The sequence below is a fragment of the Papaver somniferum genome, chromosome 7, assembly GCF_003573695.1.
Source record: "Papaver somniferum cultivar HN1 chromosome 7, ASM357369v1, whole genome shotgun sequence".
In the NCBI taxonomy this organism is placed as follows: Eukaryota; Viridiplantae; Streptophyta; class Magnoliopsida; order Ranunculales; family Papaveraceae; genus Papaver; species Papaver somniferum.
The window spans coordinates 198,536,074-198,553,295 of NC_039364.1; the positions used below are offsets into that span (position 1 = coordinate 198,536,074).

At 36.4% G+C, this 17,222-nt stretch overlaps 1 protein-coding gene and 2 long non-coding RNA genes across 6 annotated transcripts; 1 reads left to right on the top strand and 2 right to left on the bottom strand.

Annotated features, from left to right (window-relative positions):
- The first annotated feature begins 1,277 nt into the window (after positions 1–1,277).
- On the top strand, positions 1,278–4,282 carry LOC113299355 (prefoldin subunit 1-like). Its single transcript, XM_026548377.1, has 6 exons — positions 1,278–1,462; positions 1,550–1,603; positions 3,167–3,272; positions 3,556–3,562; positions 3,671–3,755; positions 3,981–4,282. The coding sequence occupies exons 1-6, from the start codon at positions 1,439–1,441 to the stop codon at positions 4,089–4,091; spliced, it is 387 nt and encodes a 128-aa protein (XP_026404162.1). The 5' UTR covers positions 1,278–1,438; the 3' UTR covers positions 4,092–4,282.
- Positions 4,283–5,132: 850 nt separating this feature from the next.
- Positions 5,133–9,707, bottom strand: LOC113299356. Of its 4 annotated transcripts, XR_003334833.1 has the most exons (7): positions 9,264–9,707; positions 8,398–9,028; positions 7,557–7,688; positions 7,237–7,398; positions 6,202–6,319; positions 5,755–5,870; positions 5,133–5,603 (listed from the first exon to the last, which is right to left on the bottom strand). It is a non-coding gene; the product is annotated as an uncharacterized LOC113299356 (long non-coding RNA). The 4 variants fall into 4 exon arrangements; XR_003334834.1 differs by having other exon boundaries at positions 7,237–8,455; positions 8,700–9,028; XR_003334832.1 differs by having other exon boundaries at positions 7,557–9,028.
- A 1,653-nt stretch (positions 9,708–11,360) lies between these two features.
- LOC113294615 lies at positions 11,361–12,136 on the bottom strand. The gene is made up of 4 exons (XR_003332667.1): positions 12,078–12,136; positions 11,855–11,950; positions 11,657–11,738; positions 11,361–11,448 (listed from the first exon to the last, which is right to left on the bottom strand). It is a non-coding gene; the product is annotated as an uncharacterized LOC113294615 (long non-coding RNA).
- Between the last annotated feature and the right edge of the window lie 5,086 nt (positions 12,137–17,222).

The following is a 17,222-nucleotide window of genomic DNA, read 5'->3' on the forward strand; positions in this document are numbered from 1 at the left end:
ACCAAATCCGAGACGCCTTTCAACATCATTCTCGCCCTGGAATCCAAATGAGGTTTATTATTATGTTGCACCACAAGCAACCTCTTATACATTTTTAGTATCTTCAGGATTAGGACCACCCTATCATTCCTTATCAAATTACGGAGGAAATATAATCTAATTCTCAAGTTTGTTGGCAAGTGGGAGTATTCGGGGTCTTGGAGAATGGAATAATGGTGAAGAAGGCAATGATGATTGACACTACAAGAGTTGTAACTACTTTTAATTCCGATACTATTGTAATCTAATCATAATTAATGAAAAGTGGTGCTTTCTTTCGAAATCAAATTACATACATATAAATTTAGCATCACAATTACTTCTAATAAAAAACTGCTATTTAAACACAATTAAATAGTCGAGAGACTTGTAATTAACCATCTTCATTGAGATGTACTCGGTGGAGAAACATCTAACAAGAAAGGGTCGAACGTGTTCAACTGCCTAAAGATTTTGAAACAATCTTGGAAACAGAAAAACCATATTTTTCCATATTCGCCATTCATCCAAAGATTTTTTAACCATTTCAGCATCATTTTCGCCCCTCAAGCTATATATATTGGCTTTCCTGGTTAAAGTTACAAACTCACTTACTTCTTTCTTAATTGTCTGAAAACGATTTTGTATTACGCATATAACATGACAACTCAGTTACGGGTGTCATTGCAGAACTTCTCGTGAATATCCTTCCAGAAATTCACACCCAGATAGTATGCTTCATCAAGCTCAATTTGTAACAACACATGGTTTCTACAAATAGCTAAATCTTCTTCTCGAGTATACTGAGATCGTTGAACTAACAAGCGGCAAGACATCTTTCTACAATTTATATTGAGTGAAGAGAAAAAATCGATGTGAATTTTGAATTGAAATGAGTTGAACTTATAAGGAAAAGAATTAGAATCGTTGGTTGATGAAAATCATATTTATCTATTGGCGGTTGTAAAAAGGCCTCGCAGATTTACTTAAGCCGCCAGTGGATTTACATGGACCGTGAGGATTTAATAATACCACTGGCGACTTGTGGTGACCCACCCGGTCAGAAATGAAATGCGCGACTACTTGAAAACCGCAATGCACGAACCATTAAATTTTCCCTTTGTCTGGTTATCTTTTTCTTTTGTCGAGTCCATAGTGGATCAAAATAAACAAATTTGTGATTTGTTCACTCCATAATACTAACTGCTCTAAGCACTCAATTGTGGGGAGGAATGGGCTAATTTGCCCCTCTCCGCAGGCTATGCACTAACCGAAGCGGGTCGGCCAGTTTTAGACACACCAACCCAGTCTAGTTCACTATGCTATTCCTACTTCCTGGAGCTCTTTATTTTTATTTTTATCATAATTAGGGTTTTCACCAGACGCTTGAATTAGTTGTTTGAAATTGTCTCTGTAGAAAATGGCGGATGAAGCTAGCAGAACGGTAAATCTATATTCAGATTCTTGTGATTTTATATCTAGGATTTTGATTTGTACTGATCAGTTGTTTAAATTTTTTTTACAACTGCAGGCATTTATGGAGATCCAAGGTCGTATGATTGAGGCCACGGGAAAGTTGAAACAGGTAATTGGAATAACCTTATATCAAATCATTAAAACCCTTCTTAGTTTTTCATCAGTATAGTGACTTCAGATTCCTTGTTTCTTAGTTTGTTTAAATTCTTGTTGAAAATTTAGGTTTTCTTTTCCGATTCCATTTGGTTACTTGAGTAACCCCTACTTTAGAGGGGGATTAGCATGTTCTACATTTTAATTTTGGAAGTTTTCCTGTTGCTTCTGTAAGATCTCGTTTCACCTAGAAAAGAAATGAGGGGTTTAGGGCTTGCATATGAATTCTATTCGATTGAATACAACTTAAACTGACAAGAAACTATACATGAACTGAATATCGTTATGCTGAAGTAACTTCTGATTTTTTTGGAGATGTATTGGAATAGTGCATAACGTCTAAATGCAACAACCAGCACGGATTTTCTTTAAGGAAACATTGATCTGGTGCGAGGTAGTACTAAGAAGTGATGAAACCGTCTCTTCTAAAACCTAATTAACCCGTAATTCACCATACCCTAGGGATCCAGTAAATCGGGTCAGATTTTTTTCAGCAAGGGCAGGATAGTCCATGCCTAGGACGTGCCTGCATCAGGTATCACATACGAGCACTGTGCTTAGTGTAATCAACCTTTTGTTTTAAAAGGGAAGCAAAAGAATAGGCAATCTATGTTGGTAAGTGGCTGTTGGCTGACTAGAAATTAGTTACGTACTCGTGCCTGGAGGTTATTTATGATCGGACTTTTCTAAAAGAAAATTCAGTTTTTTTTTTGGTTTCCAACTTAGATTGTATCTTTTTTAATTACCGTATTAACTTGTAACTGTGCTCACAAAAAATTGAGAAGACCATATAGTAATCATTTATCTCTCTGCATTGTCTTGATATCATAAGGCATGCAAGATTTGGATTAAGTGATCTCTCCTTTCTAGGACTGTTTGCATAGGCTTTACTCAGCACAACACCTTTCATTTTGCTAAGAAGTGTCAAATGTTGGTCTCTCAACTCTCCCTTGAGTGCCCCTTGTCAAATTATAAATAACACTTCAAAGAGTGGTGTGTATTTCCTGACGATGTCTGAGACCAGTCGTTCATCTGATATTAGAGTTACTGGGGTGAAGCTACATGTATTGTGTGCTGCAGCATTTTTTGTGGATTTGCCCATCTTAAAATAGAAATTGACATGAATGGAGAATCCTGATTTTCCACATAGCAAGGGTTTGATCACTCCTCTGAGACCCTAAAACAAGAACTGAAACACTCCGTCAGTCCCTCTATAGGAAAGCGATAGCATTTTTGGATGACTTTAATCCTCCACATCAGGTTGTATAGATAAGAAACTATCTAATAACTTAAGCTCAAAAACTTACCAATTCAAGGGAAATCACTTATGTTCTTCATTAATTTTAACATAAATTTTACGGTGTTACTAGCGCCAGAACCATGTTTTCTTCGACTGTGTCATTAAACCTCTCCCCCTTTATGGGTAACTAACACTTTCTTGTGAACTAGTGGACCTTTGTGTTTCACAGTCCGACTTTATTGAGGCCGTTGTATGCTGTTTTTGATGGTGGTTTTTCAGGTGCAAGCTCAAATGCGTAACAAAGAGGGAGAAAAGAAACGTGCTTTCTTGACATTGGAGGAGCTTCGGCAAATGTCTGATGATACAAATACATACAAATCAATTGGTATTAAATGAATGTTGATATCATAGTGATACTTCAGCTTATACACTTTCACTTTTGTCTTAGTTAAGAAGGATAATGGGGTGATTAGTTGGAAACAGGAGATTGAAACTTTTTTCCAATCCAGTTACATATTGATGCAGCATGATCAATTTCAGCTTGTTGAAAAATAAAGAATCAATTTCAGCTTTCAATGATGACATATCTCAATTAAGAGCTTCGATTTTAGGTGGTTTTACCTAGGATCATTGCCCAACGTCTAACATCTTTGATATTTGTTTTACAGGGAGAACGTAAGTCCAGGACTGCTTGAGCTGGGAACCGTCCTGTTATTCAGAAAAATCAAGCACATTTGATGTCTCTGTTATTCATGGATTAATTAATTCTTTTCATAATGCCAGGTTCATTTTGGAGCCCAAACCTGTATTGGTGGCTGAGCAGGAAAAGAAGTTCACAGACAGTGAATCCGCCATTGCGTCATTGCAGGTCTCTCTCTCTCTTGTACTTTTTATCTTTCCAGATTTTCTAATATGGGCCAACTTCTAGCCTACTAACCTCTTGAGACATGAGTGCTCACATGATCAGCTTTACCATCCTTTTGTCCATCATGTCTATGCCCGTACCCAAATTAATCACATGCTTTGGTTCTGCGTCATTTAATTAAGCTCAGAAACTGATACAAACCTTTTGCTTCTGTCGAAATTTGGGCAGACATCCAAGGAGTACTTAGAGAAGCAGATGGTAGAAATTGAGAACAATTTGAAAGAGCTCTTACAGCAAGACCCAGGCCTCGCTCGCCAGATAATGTCCCTGAGTGTGTGATGTGAGCCTTCATCTTTTCCAAGTATCAATATCAGGGCATCTTGGTTTTCTTCTTTTTTCTTTATCCATTTGAAAACTAGCAGGAATATGTTTCATTTGCATGATGTGCAAATATAATTGATTTTCATGCTCCACAATTGCAAATGTATCGTTGCTTCCAATGACTCCCATAGTATGATCTTCATGTATTCCATGTCAGACAGTAAAAACAGCTTCGAACTAGTATGCATTCTCCATGCATACCCATGCTACGAGCCCAGGAATCGTGGGTTGTCATCTTATCACTTTGTTTTACCACGGCATCCATTGAGCCTGGCAAAGCTCATACCCACATTACAAATGGACTATTTATTTCGGATCACTATGATGATTGTGAGAAGCAACGGATACAGAGGCCAATCTTCGTGTGAAAAGCTGTCTTTGGATAAATCCACTCTGAAGTCTATAGATCTATAGAAATTCCAGCTTTGCTCATTTAAACCAAAACTAGATTTTGGGCCCGTGGTACGCACCGGACGGACCAGAACAACATCCACCATCATTTTCTCTTTTAACCATAATTTTGGTTTGGTGTGATGTGGCTTCACCTTGCCTCATTGTGCATTTTTGATTTGGTATGGATTTGGGGTAGCTCGGCTTCGCTTCGCTACGTCGCGATGCAATTTTGATTTTGTGTCGCTTCGTTTCACCTCGCCCCGTTCCATGCATTTTTGATTTGGTGTAGCTCGGTTTCGCTTCGTTTCACCTCGCCCCGATGCAATTTTGATTTGGTGTTTGCATTTTTCATTTGGTGTCGTGCAGTTTCGCCTCGTCGCTAAGGATCTTTGATTTGGTGCAGCTTCACCTCGCCCCGCCCCGATGTAATTTTGATTTTGTGTCATGCGGCTTCGCATTTTTGACTCTAAGTCAACAATATAATTATGTTTTCCGGAACCATATCTATCCGTTTTCGTGTTTAGAAATCTACAATTTCTGAAAAAATTGTGAGAAACTAAAACTCCAAATATGAATCTACCTGATGAAATCAAAGATTACCCTGAAACAACATTAAAAATTTATTGAAAGAATAACCCTGAAGTTCTAGGGGTTTGCATACAGCTGTGTAGCTTAACTCAACTCAGTCTGATTATCACACTTTGTCCCACATTCGACTATAATTGGAAATTCGAGCTTAATGTTATTATCAGCTGATACTGCATAACACCGAATTAGACAAACTAAACAATAAAGACATAGTTTTAGGATAAAAAATGGAGATAAATCGAGCCCTTACCATCATCCAATATTACTCATTAAAGCTCTGTTGCATATTACAACACAACAGAAGATCTAGTTGCAAGTTCTGGTGCACCAATGACCCCAATTTGTAGCCTTGGTATCGTTTTTCCCAAATTATCATCATTCATTAGGTGGTCGTCGCGCATCATTAGGTGGAAAAGCCACATGCAATTTTGGTTGGGTGACACTTTTCAACCTGGCAGCAATGAAGTGGTGGTACTCCTTGTTGTCGATCTGCATACACAAACTTAAAATGTTAAAAACCATTTTTGATGATTATAGGCTTTCACATATTTCTGAAGTACTTGAATTGCACCGGGTCTTGTAATCTCGAATGAAGATCATGTTATCAAGAAAAATATACCATTAATTAGGAAGAGCTTACCCATGAAAAATAAGTCTACCAAGATTATTCTAGATTCCAAGTTGGTTCTGGTTTGCAGCATATTAAAGAATCAGAACAATGGTGTTTCTTGCCAAAAATTCTTATCACTTAGAAACCTGCAAGTGGTGAAAATGCCAAAAATGCTTGAAAAGGTTTTAGCCTATAAAAGTTATTAACAACGCTATCTGTGGGAGTCGAACCCACAAATACATGGTTTTGCACCATGCGCTCTTCCATTTGAGCTCAGACAGCAAGCACAATTTCTTAATATACATGGGATTTAATATACAGACACTTTAGCGCATATGAATCATAAGCATAAACAGATATATAGCAAGCAAGAAGAGGATTTAACTGATCCCTTGCTTGGTGCAGACACTATATATCCCCAACAGCATAATCCCAAGTCAATATTGTATACCGTTTGGTGAGAAATTAGTAATCTACCTTCCCAGATATTTATCAAATAACTTCGTTTGTAATGTACCATGATTAGTCAGCTTATTTGTGAAGAATCAAAACAAAAGTCCAACCTACTGATGCCAGCATGATCGTAGTAGACGGGCTGAAAACAAAAACAAATACATGTATATAGTGAGAAAATTTAATCATGCTTTAAAAAAAACAACAGAATGCAAAATTACTGCTACATTCTAGGTTGAGAGTTTAAATTAGCTAACAATGTTTTTTATTGATCCAAAACTAATTAGAACAAAAACGGAAGATGATCACTACCTTCCCATTATTTCATTCGACTGCAAGTAAAAAAAGAAAATACAAAAGTATATGTAGCAGAAAACCATCCAAGATCATTGTAGGGAAACTATAAATTCCTAGGCTTCTAACTACACAATGCAATGTTGGTGAAGTAAAAAACAAAAATATATATAAGCTCATTTTTTTTTATCATGATTTAGCTACAAACATTTAATAGACACAAATAAGAAGAAAATTCAATTCGTATGTCGAAATGGTAACAGCTTAGTATCAATCATAGTAATTAAATGGATATGATGTGGAAAAACAGATTAGAGAAAGGATCTGCTGGTAGTAATCATGGAAAAAGATTAATTTGTAGCTATATATATAAGCATGATTTGATGGATTTGTTCCAAGTACAATTCACTTGGTTATCATGGAAAAAGATTACTTGATTCTCTCTGTGCAATGAAGTAGAGAGACATGAATCTCCATTTCAAGCTGAACAAAGGGTGGAAATTATAAGATATGAGTGGGATCATTTATATAATAACCAAATCTTAAGAATTAAAATAAAAACAACTTGGATAAGTATGTCAGAAGAAAAGTATAGCAGTAGTTTTTCAGCCGTATTTCATTGTGTGAATCAGATTATGATATGTTGGTATCTTAGTTAGATTTAGCTTTAGGTTCAGAACATGATATGTTTCAGTACGCAAATTTGGAATACAAACTTTACACACATCCAAGAAGAAAACCACTAAATCCAAGAGAGAAACTCACCAAATCCAAGAAGAACTGTGACTTTATACAGTTCGATTAGATCGCAATAACTCTAGCCAAGATGTTGTACCAAGATAAATAGACAATTTATTTACTTGAGCTCAAATTTTGTATATCACATATTTCCATGACCAAAATGAAATAGAGAAAGAGAAGAGTGCCCTATTCGAAAAGAGAAAAGAGTGTCATACAAAGTTACGACTATTCATATTGAACCGCATTATAAAAAAAGAATTATTATGAAGATTTTGTGTTGTTAGAAATATAAATTCAAAACCTCCATATTAAAAGGATGTTAACAATGAGGCCAGAATACCCACCAGCCATGCACCAGACTCAGATGCAATATTAAACATCTCATGGTACTATTGTTACATCTTTCTCTGCTTACTACCTCAGTATCAATTTAGAAGTCAGGATGCTCTCCAGTCCCAAACATTAACAAAATATTCCTTGAGAAGCATTACCAACAAAACACAAATAAAAAACAGAAAGAAAAACATTGAGAAGATTAGATCTACGAATGTTCATGGTCAACCAATTGCATAGTGACAAACTTGGCCAAGGAGCGAAAAGTATAACTCATTACATTATGGGGGCTGGAGATGAAATTGACTTTCAAGCTAAGAAATATCTCAGGCTAAGAAATGCTAACCTAAGATGGAATTCGCATGCCCATAAATGTCCACGGAATTATGGTTAAGACTATTTGGAATTCTCATGGGTATAAATATCTCAGGCTAAGAAATCAAACAAAAACAGTAACGTATTAAACATTGTATTCAAGGAGAAGAAAAACATATTTTCATTTTTTTTTTCATGATTTAGATACAAACATTCAATTGAGACAAATGAAAATCTATAAAGGAGTATAATGCGTCTTTGCCGGCGTTTTTCCTAGGCATTATTAGGGAGACAAAGATGGGAGTAAGATCGCATTTTCATAGAATAGATTATCCACCATTTAGGGAGCACAAATATTTATCCTGCTCAGGAAAAGAATAAATGAGAGCATAATATGCTCTTATACTTTTAGAAATATGCAATTAATGGATACCTAAATTCGTGTACAGATATCATTGTGGAATGAACCTATTAGTTCATGGTAACTTTCATGTTTTTCCTAAGATTAGGTCCAATTTAGAAGAAACAAACACACACCTCTTTACGGGACCCTAGTAAATGGTTAATTGTCCACAGTAACTATCCACTTGAATCTCTGCCATACAGAAAAATAGCAATCTGAATAAGTCATAAAACTGGAGTTGAAATTTTGTTGATACCACCATGGGATCATGAGTAGCTTACACGGGGTCAGATGAAAAACAAAGTTGTTTAAGTCCCCACTAACCAAATAGGTGGAGTTTTCCTTAATGTTGTAAATGTGGCTAGATAAAGTCACAGTAAAACATTTGGGGAAGAATTTTGCCAATATAGAAAATGCAAACCAATAGCAGTCTTACCCTGCATTCTTCGTAGGACGTGTCCATGAGACTCCACAAGTTTGTTAGTGCTTTGCCAAGTTTTGTAATGCTCATTAGTGTGTCCTAAAATGAATAAAATCCTAAAATGAATAAAGAAGTGAAAAAAATACCTTTTCAAGTCGGATTTGCTTTTCTTCCTTGAGAGACTCGACAGTGCTGTTAAGTCTAGCGAGTGTAGCACCACTTATGTATTTCTGTGATTTGGATTACATGCTCCATCCAAGCTAGGATGAACCAATTTTATTATTTCCGAAGAATCCATCCCTAGAGTTGCCAAAAGATTGTTGACATCATGTAAATATCCCACCCTTTCATAGGTCCACAAAACAAAACAAAACCAAAAACATCGAAATCAGTATCTTGAATTGGTAAAATACAAAAATTCAATACTCATCTTTTTCTAAATTAAGTACATAGAGAAAAAATGTCATTCCTTCTGATCCAGAGCATTTGCAGAATCGCCAGTCACGATTAGAGATACAATAGTACATGGACACAATAGTAAAAAGTTCTAAGAGTATCCCGTAACTTGTAGGAACTTACGTGGGGAAAGATCAAGAGCCTCAATCTGAAAGAAAGCTTGACTGAAGACAAAATCATTGAGAGAAAGCTTGTAGGATGCAATCAATAATCACATAAAAAAACCAAGAATACGATGGAGATTCGCAAAGGGAGAAAGTGGAAGAGAAGATGGAAAGTTAGGGTTGTGGATTTTCGGCTGTATGGGGTTTAGGTTTAGCTGTTTTGCTCAACAAAGAAAAGAGAGACAGATATAATGCCTGAAGGTAAATCAACGAAGAAAAGAAGAGAGGTGGATATATATTAGGATGATACAGATTTGTAGATGGTGGAGAAGAAGGTGAAGGCGGAGCTAGATCGAATAATGGAAGAGAGGTTTTGTTTTAGGTTAGTTGAGTGTTTTTTTTTTCCGAAAAAAAATTATTTTGTGCAAAAAAGTCTTCTTTTCTCTCGTTCGAAGAAAAGTGGAATAGATCAATTTTAAGAATGGGTGAGAGTCACCGTTCAAACGTGGAGTTCATATGAGAGAATTTTAAAGGAGTTAGATTAGATGGTGACTCGATTCTAACTTTTCGGGACCTTTATATTCCTTCCCCGCACAAAGGCCACACTCAAAACGGCGGGTGGTGAATGAAACACCACAGCCAACCACTACCACCACCCACCAGTGACTTACATGGATGGGGACGTTCGAAGTTATTAGTATTTTGTAGGGGGCCTTCTGTCTAAAACTTATGCCGGTATACTTTAATCGTATGACGAAGGTGATAGCACAGTTTCCGCATCTTCTTTACTTGGTTGCTTCTTGGTTTTGGCTGTTTTATTTGCTACTCGCAAGTAACTGTCAATTAAAAGTAACCAGTATTTATATCCAGCTGATACTTTTTATATCTGCGTTAATACTGATCGACTATACTTGTAATCATGCCTGTTTTTTGTCAAAGTTTTCCGAAGTTGGTAGAATTCAGGCTAATTTCTTAGTATTGCGTTATTTTCGTACCATCTTATAATTTGGGTGCTAATAGAAGTTTGAAACTAATTTTTTGGTAATATATTCTTCCCACACTTACGTTCATACCAAACAGTAGTGTATCTCAAACAATGAAAACCTTACCATATAATACTAAATTTAATTTCAAATGTTATCTTACTTATTCGTTTCGGATTGTGCTCATCTTTGATCGAAATGTAGAATACTATAAGAATAATACACATTACAAAAAGAATGTGCTTCAAAATCTTTATCATCCGTAATTGAGTTTATATATATATATATATAAAAAAAAAAGGAAGAAGGCACTTATTTTCTCTGCTCAAAGGGGCTCCTGGTCTTTCGGTTCCCTTGCAGCTAAATTCTCTCTAGAACTCATTTTTTTCATTGTTGATCGGCCCTTCAAAACTCATCTTCATTTTTTTTTACTACTACAATACACCGGAATTCTTCTAGATTCTAATTTTTGGTGCCGCGTTTGCAAAGATGGCGTTGACCGCAGAAGCTCAAGCTCCAGCATGTACCGAAGACACGGTTATACTAGGTGGGGGCTGCGATCAATGTGTCGCTAGATGCTCAAAAAAGTATCCAGTATCCATCGGTGGATCTTTATGTGTCCCTGGAACGGGAACTGTCCAATGTGGATGTTGCGTTATAATTTCTAAATAATGTTCTTCATAGTTGCCTAAAAAGCACAATAAGCGAGCCGAGGGCAAGAATAATACTATGTCTAAGGGTGCACACGGTACGGTTCGGCTCGGTTCTTGCCGAGGCCGAGTACCTGTACCTCTCACCTGACGGTTCCAAAATTTTGGACCGGTCCCGGTACCGAGTACTTCGGTTCCGGTTCCATTCGGCACAGGTCGGTACCGGTCGTTACCGGTTCCGGTTCCATTTCAGACAGAAATCAAAGCACCTGTTGTTTACCTGTTTTTCAATATCTCAAATTCTCATTCAAAGCAACAACTACTAAGTAGCAATATTACTAGCAAACCAAGCAAACAATGTCTTGAAAATCTTAAAAAAGATGTAGTAACGTGTGACTGAAAGAAAATAGAAACCAAAACATAAGATAAGTAGAACTGTAGAACCCTCCAAACTCCCTTATTCTTTCTTAATCTTGAATTCTTTCAAAAACTTCAGTCTACTGGAAATATCAGGATATTGTTGTCAATGGAGTATAAGATATGAACTGGTTAGTGGTAGTGGATAGCATACCTGTGTAGAAAATGAAACGAGAAAATTCGTGTAAGCGAAATATCTAAATCCCACCAACAAATCTCAAGAACGTACTATTAGAGATAAAGGCTCAAGTATAAACTAAATTAGACTCGTGTATATCGAAAGAAATTCAGGCAACCAAAGTACTACAGTAGTAAGTAATATTTGCATAAAGAAACTCATGTACTGAAACAGTTCAACCTACCTAAGGGAAGCACTTATGAATCACAACTTGGTGGCATAAATCGATGTGTGCACTGGTATCCTCGCAGTGGAAATTGGATTTCCTGAAAAGAAAACTACTAAAATTACAAGCCATTTGGAAACATTACAATTCTCATTCAACCTAGGGCTATTAAAAGTTCAGAAACAACCAATCTATGGCAATTAAGAGTTCAGATACCTCAATCGAGTACTCTAGTACTAATTAGATAGTCAGATGAGCTTCTGCTTCCAAAATCACACACTAACTGGTCGTTTTCTATCAAGATCGATAATTCTGTCAACATAAAACCAAAATTGAGTTTGTTAACAACAAAATTGTCAAAATTCCATAACCGATTTTGTAATTAAACTCGTAAATAAAACATAAAATCAACTAGTAAATAGGTAGAAATCGCAATTACCTTCGTGGTAGACCTGGTGGTGGTGATTAGAGATGAAATTGACTAGGGTTGAAATCCCTAAAACACAAATCAAACAAAAACACTATTATCCATCAATTGAAAATTTGTGTAATAGTGTCCCTGGGTTTACTTATGAAACCTATTATCCATCATAGCTAATAGTGTCCTATTTTTCAGTTTCATCTTCTCATACACAAATCAAACAAAAACACTATTATCCATCAAGATTCATGTGAAACAACAGCCACATAAGGTTTGGAAAAAAAAAACAAGCAGCAACCAAATCAAAGTTTATGCTGTTGATAACATTTTAAACAGAAGTTAATGAATAGAAAATCCCTTCTGAAACCCTAATTAGTGAATGCAATCAACCGATTCAACCCTAATGATTTTATTTTCTTTAAAGTTAAATCCAAAATTTAAATTTCAGAATAGTTCTTATCTTATCAGTTAAGATCCGTCTCTTCTTTTGAATCTATGAAGAAGAAGATGGGACAGAGAGAAGAAGAGATGTGGCAGACGAATATGAGGGAGAAAGAAGATGTTATACCTAAAGATAAATCCACTTGAAGGTCTTCTACTGTTCTACAACCTTGAATCCTTGATGAAGAAAGCAACAACCTTGGTCCTTGATGAAGAAACGAAGGGTTAGGGTTAGTTAACAGAGAGTTCTCCTTCTCAGAGAGAGGAGACGAGAAAAAAAAAGGAAGGGAAGTAGGAACTGAAACCCTAAGCCTAATCCTTCCCTTTAATCTAACGGCTAATACTGATCCTTATCTCCCAAATCTAACGGTATATATTTTTCGGGACTTTCGGTCCGGTACGGCACGGTACCTGTATTGGACCGTGTACCTGTACCTCTAAGACCTCGGTTCCTATTTTTTGGACCGGTACATGTACCTTGTACCTCGGTTCGGTCCAAAACCAGGTACGGTTCCACCGGTTCCGGTTCGGTCCGTCGGTCCGGCTCGGTTCCTGTGCACCCTTAACTATGTCTGATGTAAAATATAATAGCTGTGCTACTTACTCTCGTGTCTCGTAGAGATTTGTAAGTTCGCGAATGCAGCGGCTAATAAGACCGACAATATGAAATGTTCATGTCATCTCGTGTGTTTATAAATGGCTTATTAATAAGACCCACAATGGGCGTCTGTGACCGCTGATACCCTAATGCTTTTCAGCTTTTGTTTTCTGCTCTTGTTTGTTATTAGATGACATGAGTTTGTTATTTATTTATCAAAACGCACTATAAAAGCGCATAAACTTCATTAAACATTTAGTAAAGTGTAGGGCTGCACATATTCTGGTACGACCCGGTTCTCTTATGGAACCAGTGTCTGTACCTGGTGTCGACCGGTACTTGTATCGGTCCTCCGGTACCGGTCCGATATAAGTCCGGTACCGGGGTTCTTACCTGAAAAGTCCTAGAAAATAACAATTCTAATTTTCCATAAGTTTAATGTTTAACATCACAAAATAAGTTTATTTTGTTCAACATTGATCAACATTTACAGAAGTTCATAATACTAATTAGATTATTCAAGTACTTAAACTGCATTGCTTTGTTCAGCTGAACCAAAGCACCATTTCCTCACCAACTCATCCATCCAGTCATCAAAGAACCATTTCTTCACTGCATTGCTTCAGTTAAGCTGAACCACTAGCCCATTACCTGTAAGGCTGTAACAGCAACCAACATTCCATTTCCTAAACCTGCAACCACCACCTTCTTTTGCACCTTCCTGCCTGCAACAAACACATATACCATTCAGTTCTATCCCCACAGTTCATACTCAGTATCCCCACATCAACAACTGCAAAAAATGCATCATTTCTTAAGAGATTGCAATCAACACTACTTTCATATGCATACAAAGAAAGTTGTTTCTACTCCTATGTCTAGTTATTCTTATGTATAGTTATTGTGTCCTGTCTCGAGCAAAGTTTTCAAGAATAAACTTAAGAAAGTTGTTACTTAAGAAAACAACCTTAATACAGACTACACAGAAAGTTACCAACCTTCTTGTTGGGATTTCTTGGACATCTATTCAGATGCTTTCGTAATCCAGCAGTGCCATTTACGTCATTGTGAGCAGCATATTGTCTGTGGCAATAATGACATTCAGCAAGAGTATCATTTATCCTAGTCATTTCCAACCAAACACTTGGTCTCACTTTGTCGTGCTTCTTTTTGTTATCACCAACTTGAACTGCTTCAGTTGTACTTGTTGGAGTTGCAGTTTCAGATTCATTTGTGTGAGATGCAGCTCGAGAGGATGATTCAACTTCTGTTTGTTGAGTTTTACTTGTACTTGGAGTTGCATTTGTGGTTGGAGTTGAATTTGATGTGGTCATCTAACAAAAATAAAACAGAAACACAATGGTGTACTGAGATAATGCAAATAAAGCAATGATGATCAGGGCATGACAAAGATGTGCACATCAAATTCAAAATGGCTAACAGTAACAAACACCTTTTGCTCCATTAGTCTACGAAATTGACCTCTACGAAATTGAAACATTCTCATACATCAGTCTATCCATTCCTACCAAAACACACAAAATTACTGCACCAACCACTACAACAATTTTTGCTTTCATGTCAACGAATCAAAAATTGGATTCACACCCATACCATAGAATAATCTCTTAATAGCATGACACATACAACATGAACTAATAAGTTCAGATTAACAATGGAACATCTTAACAGTAACATATTAACAAAAGATAAAACATACAGTCTCAGCAATGAGTTCAGCTTTTCAGATATACCTCTATTGAGTACTAGTTAGAAGACCAGATCGTGAGCTTCTGCTTCCAAAACCCACCCACTGATTGATTTGTATCAAGATATTGCTGCCAAACAAACACAAAACTAAGATTTAGCAAAACATAAAATTTATCAAAAACCAAAACCCAGTTTGAAATAAACACATAAATCAAAGAACATATATCCATTTTTGGACTAAACGTTATAGCAGAAATCAAATAACTCTAAATCAATCTATTAAGATTATTAAATTTAAAACCCTAACCATGATTCATGAAAACCCTAAACCAATCTACAATCAAAACCTAAATCGAACAAGGAGGAGAAGAATAATCACCTGAAGAAGGAGTAATCGAACTCAGAATAGAGATGGTGATCAAAAGAGAACAGAGAATAGAAAAAAAAAGTGTCGCTGCGCTCCGGAGAAAAAAAGAAGAAGTAAAATGAATGAAAAACTAGGGCTGAACTTCACGAGAAACTTTACTCTTCACCTAAAATGGATGATTGAGATTAAAAACTTAGCTAGATCTTAACAGCTAATAATCACCGGCACATATGGTCCGGTTCAAGTTCGGTCCTCCCCAAGAACTGGTGTCTGTACCGGTATAGACCGGTTCTCAACTTCCAGTACCGGTGTCTGTACCGGCTAGACCGGTTCCGGTCCGGTATTTCCGGTTCCACTCCGGCCCAGGTCCTCTCAACCGGTTCTTGTGCAGCCCTAGTAAAAGTGTACATTATGAGCCAAACATGCCAAGAAATAAGTTGGGGGTTCATTCATGCCACCGTTTTCTAGGGTCAAAAACATTTCTTACATACTTAACTGTACAATCAGCTAACTTATTATAAACTTTAGGAACATATTCACAATATCATTTAGGGGGGCATTTACAAAGACCAACACACACAAAAGCAAAAAAGATTGCCAAGGGACAGAGGTAAACCCCTATTTATAAACAAAATAACATCTTGGCAATCTAACTCTAACTCAAACGTGACTTGATTCCAAATTGAGCCCATTACATAGCGTCATAAAGAGCACATCCTCTGCTTAAGTAGCATGTCGAACTCTCCTTACTTTTTACCCTTACCGACACATATTTTCCTTTAGAATTTCGGGTTGGCATAACAATTTCAGCTAAGAAATATGGCTTGCACAAAAGAAGGATCATATGATTTTCTAAGTATCAGGTGGTCATGAAGACCAGTGTTGAGAAAAAACAAACCTGTGATGTAAAGGATGATGTGCGATATTACTAACAGAAATAGATAAAAGAGAGATGCAATGAATAACAGTGTTAGGATTACAGTTAGTATATTGGAAAAAAACTTGTATCCGAATCTCCAAATATATTGGAGATTTGTGGCTTTGCCAGAGTCTAAGAATTAGTGGAGTTAAAATTGATAGGAGATATAGATGAAATCCAATAGCTAATCCAAGTTTGTATGGTTGTTTGTTGATGTATATGAAAAGGAGAGGGTGTATACCACCAACTTTTTCGTTCGGCAACCTGTATGGACAAAACCTAATATAATTGACAATAAATCTAAATTAAAGATCTTTCGACAATATGTGTATATACAGAGAGTTAACCGAGAAGCCTGGATTCGTTACCATCTCTCATAAACAATCTAAGCAAATCAACGAAGAAGAGTTTTAGATATATATCTTGAGGAATCAGAAAGTCTGAGACGAACAAAACTTTGCAATTGACGAAAACCTCAACAATCAATATGAACAAGATAAGGGTACACGAACTATCAGGTAAAAAATAGTCGGACCTGGATTCACAAATTCCTTAGTGAATCATTCAAGTCGTAAACCTGATTATGTTTCTTAGAGAAAACCTAGGTTAATATAGGATGACTTTAGCAAGCAACTAGGATACAAAAGTGACAGGGATTGAAGTTCCTAGTTGTTTGAGTCTCTCTATTTATAGATTTTTAAGGCTCTTGGTAGATTTGGATTCAACATAAGATAATAGATTCAAGTAAACAATTTCTCAGTTTATATGAGATTCTTGTAGGAATTCATGTAAGTATGTGAGAAGTTCGCCTTGAAATTATGCAAAAGATTGTACACTTTGGTCCAGGGTTTTGAAATCGTATACAATGATAGTTCATGGAAAATATTACTTATGAACTTATAAGTATAATCATGTTCAATAACACCGAAGAATTAAACCATGATTCACAAATACAAAGTAATTAAGTAAACAAAGTTGTCTTAGAAGTGTTTGTGAGAGTTGAAGTAATGCCAAAGGTATTTGTGAAATAGTTTGTGAGCATCTTCTTAATTAATTTCATACTGGTTAGGTATGCGTAGGTGTACGCATACCTATAGACTAGTTCGTGAAATCAGCCTGTTGGGGTGT

What these genes read in the sequence shown, in the direction of transcription:
- LOC113299355 (XM_026548377.1), top strand. Translation starts at nt 1,439, where the DNA reads ATGGCGGATGAAGCTAGCAGAACG. An exon ending in CGGATGAAGCTAGCAGAACG is followed by an intron (nt 1,463 to 1,549) that starts GTAAATCTATAT and finishes TTACAACTGCAG; the next exon opens with GCATTTATGGAGATCCAAGG. An exon ending in CCACGGGAAAGTTGAAACAG is followed by an intron (nt 1,604 to 3,166) that starts GTAATTGGAATA and finishes GTGGTTTTTCAG; the next exon opens with GTGCAAGCTCAAATGCGTAA.